Raw genomic sequence first — 5,777 nt, forward strand, 5'->3', positions numbered from 1 at the left:
CAATAAGACTTGAGTCTTTAGCTCATCTTTTGACCTCCCTGAAACAAAATACTATTGTGTTCTTCCCATTTGTAGCATCAGTCTTTCTGGGAATGACCATTGATGTTAGCAACCTCTGTATTCATGTTAGTGAATGTCACATTTTGTGGGAGAGGAGGCTTCTGAATTGAAAACTAACTTGAATCAGAATTGTCCCTTATATACTACACATCTAAATAAAGCAGTATAAGTTCCCAAGTATGAGTTCATGGATAATGATCAGATCATTGAGGAAGCTTCTTAAAAAATACACATTTCTCTGGTTTCATCTCAATTTCACTATTGTGTTTCCCGTGAATCTTTGCTTTTAAAAGCTCTCTAGATACTTGGTTTTGGTCTGCCCAGATCAGGAATTCCTGGTAGGGAGTATGGAGGGTGCCAAAGTTAAATCACATTGATTAAGAGAGAGCCTTATTGATTCAAGGTCCACCTGAGGTGATTTGAACCCCAGTGGACCATGTGCAAACCTCCATCTTTATGTTGAATGCATTTCTCAAATTTGACAGCCAAGTCATCAGTAGCCTACCCGTCTCCTTATGGCTGGTTTATGGCATACCACTAGGTGGTACTGAATTTCCTTGAGGCATGGGTTGGGCACATTACTTCACAGAAAAGTTTTAAGTGTCCAGCAAGCTGAAAATGCAGGTCAGTGGTGTAGAGCACTTACCTAGCATGTGGGAGGCTCTGGGTTCAATCCTTATCACTGAGGGGGGAAAAATGCCGAGGCATTCATGGATAATAAGAACCATGGCCCCCAACTCACTGAAGGGTATTCTTGTCTGGCATGTTCTCCTTGATATGTTTGGTAATATGTATAGTATGTGCAGTTAAATGATATTGGGCATAAAGAAGATGATTATATTGATATAAGAAAGAAAAGAAGTGGTTTAAGAGGGAGAACATGACCCTATTAGGTAGTAATTTTTCTTTTCTAATATAACTAAGAAACATAATCAGAAAGCATAAAAGTATATAACTTAGAGTTTTCTTAGGGCCAGCAAGATAGTTCAGTGGACTAAAGCACCTGCTTAGGCAAGTGCAGGGTTCGATCCCTGGCACCACATGCCACAACAGCCCCACCCATAGGGCAGGCTGAGCAGGTCACACACACACACACACACACAAAAGAAGTTTTCTTATGTTTCAAATAAATATATATTAACATAGCTTATTTATTGTTCCCTAATTATGTATATTAAGAATCTTAATAGAATGTGGCTTCAGTTTAAGAAGGCTTTAACCTATCATTGAGTACGCAGACCTCTCTCTGCTAGTCACAGTGTGCCTTATGGGAAGATTTTTCTGATTGTCTGTTATTCCATAATCATTGGCCCAGCTCTGTGTAAACACGCTCTTTTCATCTGGCCTGCTGGTTGATGGCTCTTCCCAGGGAAGTCTTTAAAACACAGAAGAAGTGCATGAAGTGGTAGTGAGAACATTTAGCTCTACTTGGTATCTCTGCCCGCCCAGAGTGCCTTGCAGAAGTTAACTGGTCCTCCCACCACCACTGTGAGGTAGGTAAGTAAATCTGAGCTTGAAATCAGAAGTACAAGGTGAGAGCTGGGGATATAGCTCAATGGTACAGCACCTGCCTGGCAACCACAAGTCCTGAGTTCGATTCCTGGTACCAGAAGAAAATGTGCAAGGCTAAATATGTTTCCTGAGTACTCAAAGGGGAGGTATAGCTGTAGAAAAGAGATTCCTACATTGGGATCCCCAGCCCCCAGGCATGTGATCAGAAGGATCCGCTGTTCTTCTTGACCACTTGCTAGAAAATTAAGTTTGATTTATTAAGTGTGTGTCCGTTTTAGTTAAAAGAAATTAGTTGAGAAACTGTGATTTTTTTTCACTGTTTTCAGAGTCTAAAGGTCCTTTTGTCTTCTCATTTTAGAAGCTGCTAACCTGTGCCAAACCTCCACGGCTGCTACGACACCTGTGACTCTCACTACTCCATTCAATATAACATCCTCTGTGTCATCTGGGACAATGTCAAACCCAGTCACAGTGGCAGCTGCAATGAGCATGAGAAGTCCAGTAAATGTTTCAAGTGCAGTTAATATAACCAGCCCAATGAATATAGGGCACCCTGTAACTATAACCAGTCCATTATCCATGACCTCTCCCTTAACACTCACTACCCCGGTAAACCTCCCAACCCCTGTCACTGCCCCAGTGAATATAGCACACCCTGTCACAATCACATCTCCAATGAACCTGCCTACTCCTATGACATTAGCTGCCCCTCTCAATATAGCAATGAGGCCTGTAGAAAGCATGCCTTTCTTGCCCCAAGCTTTGCCTACATCACCGCCTTGGTAAACAGTATTATAATATCAAATATGGGTTAAAGTAAATATTTACCAGCGATTTATTTTAGATGATAAAAGCAAAAAAAACCATGAAATTGGGAGATTTTATTACATTAATTAATAAGAATATAGTAGCATTTTCCTCCAATTTGGCTGGGATTGTTCAAAGTAGGGTGTATGTGTAATTTATCACTGGACCACTTTGGTTTAATCAAAAATTCCTTTTAGCTGACAGCATTGCTTAAATGGAATAGTAGTTGGCAGATGAAATGCCAGCATTAAAACCAATCATTAAAAGCAAAACCCATTTCAAAATTTTTAAATTAGCATTATTGTTTTAATCCTAAGAAATCATTTTGTTCTAAACACTAGCAAGACTGTTTCCCCTATACAAGGTTGATGGCTGATTTTAACCTGAAATTCTAAATCCACAGATTAAGAGCTAGTGTAGAATTGTCTGTGTTTATTGTTTTTATAAGTAAATACATTCATTGTCATAATAAAATGCATTTCAGAGAATATGCATTTTACCTTTGGGAATATGTTAATTTCAGGCAGCATTCCCTATGGGAAAGGTGATACCAGCTCTGATATGCAAAGCATATGATAATTTATCATTCTAACTTCAACATATAATAGGGATTGTGACCTGATATTTGGAGATGTAAATATTGCTCAGCATATTAATCCTGATGGAATATAGCACTGTAGTTGACTTTTTAAAAAAATTTTTAAAAAATATACAAATTGTGTTTTGGTAAGGAAAGACCGCCATTGACAGGGAAGTCAAATGTGCGGATGGGCAGGCTTCTAACGATTGTGTGTCATCGGGTCCTATTTAGGAGCTACGGAGTACTTTGGAGCAGTTCAAATATATTGCTTTAAATTGGAAGACGCTGGAGGCACTGGGATGTGACATGCCCCTCTCTCTCCCAATCAGCCTGTTGATGTTACAACAGGGACAGATGTTTTAGATGCTCACTAGAGTTTATGTCTTATATTAAATTGTATACAGTTTTTATTCTAACCACTAACTAGGTAGTATGCCCCTTCAGAACAAGCAGAGTGTATCTTTTTCTTTTTTTCTTCTTCGGTTTAATCAAGTATTGTGCAGATTTGTTCAACTTTGTAAATATGGACATCACTTTTTTTTTCTTTGAGAAAACATTTGTATCAGCTTTGTGGTGTTTTCAGGGAGACAGCTGTCTGCACTCTCTGTAGAAACCAAGCAATGGTTGTGCACGTTAAGACATGTGCTTGTTATTTTTTAGCAGTATGTTTTCTCTCTGTACATAAGGTAGAAACCAAAAGCTCCAGAAACGGATACTCTTTATGCCATCATGCCACACATTAATGTTTTTAAAACATTGTGTTAAAAAAGTTAAAACCAAGAGGCTGTGATTTTTTTTTTAAGTTGCAATATGTTTTTGGTTTTTTCATGTTTTAATCTTGCAGTTAAGAAAAATGGAAATTAGTTGCATTAATCCTGCAGAGTATTTGCAGGACTATCAAGCTGAAAGACTTCCGTTTATACCCCACTGTGTCAGTTCAAGCATCAAAAAACCTTGCATCTGAGGCAGACTTCCTACATCAGGGATAGGTATCTGTGTGTCATTATATAAAACAGTTCTAGGGGGTTGAACTACATAGTAAAAAAATAGTACTTAGTGTAAAATAATTTTATAAATGATCTTTTGTACTTTAGGACATTAAATTGTACAACTTTTGTATATATAAAAGCTTAGGAACTTTCTGTTTAGCAGGAAGGCAACACATTCCTACACTTTTAATGTATATGTTTGTTATAATGTCCATGTAAACATGCCCTATGTTTGTGCCTTTTAATTAGTTTGTCTCAATAAACAAAATGTAGAGAAAAATATGTAGCTATGACTTTGTTACAACTGTTCTTATCCAGAGTACATAAATGGTTTGTTTTTAATATGTAGAGCATTATGTGTGGACTACTGGAAGGATTTATGTAGAGAAGGCCCAGGAATGGCCCTGCCGAGGCCTGGATTGGGAAGGCAGTGGCTGCACTTGGAGGAAGCCCACACTTCCCTGGCATGCAGACCCAGGACTGGGTTCTGGCTCTGCCTGAAGGATGTTACCTCTGGGAGGCTGGCAGTCTCAGTCCTCCATGGTTCAGACAGCCCAGGTTTCCTCTGTAGTGGTCTAAGGAGCAATCCTCAATGAGGGCAGGTGTGGGCCCCACCCCCAGGCTAGAGTATGGTTGTCAGAATCTTGAAAATATTAGTTCTTTTTTAAAAAAGATATATACTAGAAATGATTGTTTTATCGATTCATTGTATAATAAACAGGAGTGAGACTTCATTGTATGACTTCAGTTAAAATGCTATTTTATATGCATTCTTTATTCACTTAAGCTTGTCTGCAATAATAAAGCCACGTCGTGTCTTCTTTTGGGAGGGAGAGAGTTCGGATGGAGTTGGGGGAGGGCTACCGCAGAGGAGGCTGAACAGGTTGTGCGATGAAACTCCTGTGTCTTGGAACTGGAAGTGAGCTGTGATGCTGATGAACTGATTCAACCAGGTGTTGAAGGCACGACGGCCACTGCTCTACAGAAAGGCAAAGTATGTTTTTTTCCTTCTGGTTGTAACTTGGTTCAGAGCTTCCCCTTTATCAGATTGGCAGCTAAAAAGTTGTATTAGATAATCCTGAAATCTGACATCCAGCCTGTTGTGCTGTAGGGCTTGCTGCTTGGCCTGCACTTGCCTTTTATTGTGTATCCATTTCCCTCCTAAGGTGTGCTCCTAAATGAAGGTTTCTTTGTAAGCAGATGATGATTTTACCTGTCAATACCAGCACTGTATTACTAACATGCAAAATCCTGCAGATTTATTTTGACAAATTAAAGTTAACCAGTCACAAATGTTATGATGGATTTCTTAATATCTCAGAAGTTTTATCAATTCTTTATGATAATAGACAATTTTTGAAGCACTGTTTCTCTAGGTAAACACTTGTCAGTATTTGGCTGGAGTGGTGGGAGGAACTGTGTTGGGTTGGTTGGTATCTTGGTACCATGGAGAAGGATGAGTGAAAAGACACCAGACCCAGCTGACTGCAGATGGGGTGGGGAACACTCATGAAGCCCAGCCTTGGAGCAGTGGCCACAGGCTTAGGCCCCTGAGCAGCCTGCCTAAAACGGCATATTTAAAACATTTCTTTTTAATGCTCTATCTCACCTCACCCCCTCTTCCTTTCCTTTGTGGGGTGTGATATTAGGGATCAAACCCAGGACCTCCACACCGAGTTACATCCCCAACCCTTCACAATTTTTGTGATACTGAAAATATCTAAGTCCTAATTTGCTTAGCTGGGGCTCAAACTTCCAGTTCTCCTGCCTCAGTCTCTCAGAGTGCTGGAATTACAGATACCACCATTCCTGGCTTCCTCATTTCTTCT

The 5,777-nt window shown here is 39.6% G+C and overlaps 1 protein-coding gene across 2 annotated transcripts in view; it reads left to right on the forward strand.

Annotated features, from left to right (window-relative positions):
• Positions 1-5,246, forward strand: part of Vezf1 (vascular endothelial zinc finger 1) — a 17,363-nt gene extending 12,117 nt beyond the window's left edge. Inside the window, exon 6 of one of the 2 annotated variants that reach the window (XM_023705497.1) lies at positions 1,931-5,244. In XM_023705497.1, coding sequence (XP_023561265.1) covers positions 1,931-2,358 — 428 coding nt within the window. In that variant the 3' untranslated portion in view covers positions 2,359-5,244. Of the gene's footprint in view, positions 1-1,930 lie in introns of both variants that reach the window. The other variant, XM_004645271.2, reaches the window with a different exon arrangement.
• Positions 5,247-5,777: the final 531 nt, after the last annotated feature.

This window comes from Octodon degus, unplaced genomic scaffold (genome assembly GCF_000260255.1).
Source record: "Octodon degus isolate 3935 unplaced genomic scaffold, OctDeg1.0 scaffold00222, whole genome shotgun sequence".
Lineage (NCBI taxonomy): Eukaryota > Metazoa > Chordata > Mammalia > Rodentia > Octodontidae > Octodon > Octodon degus.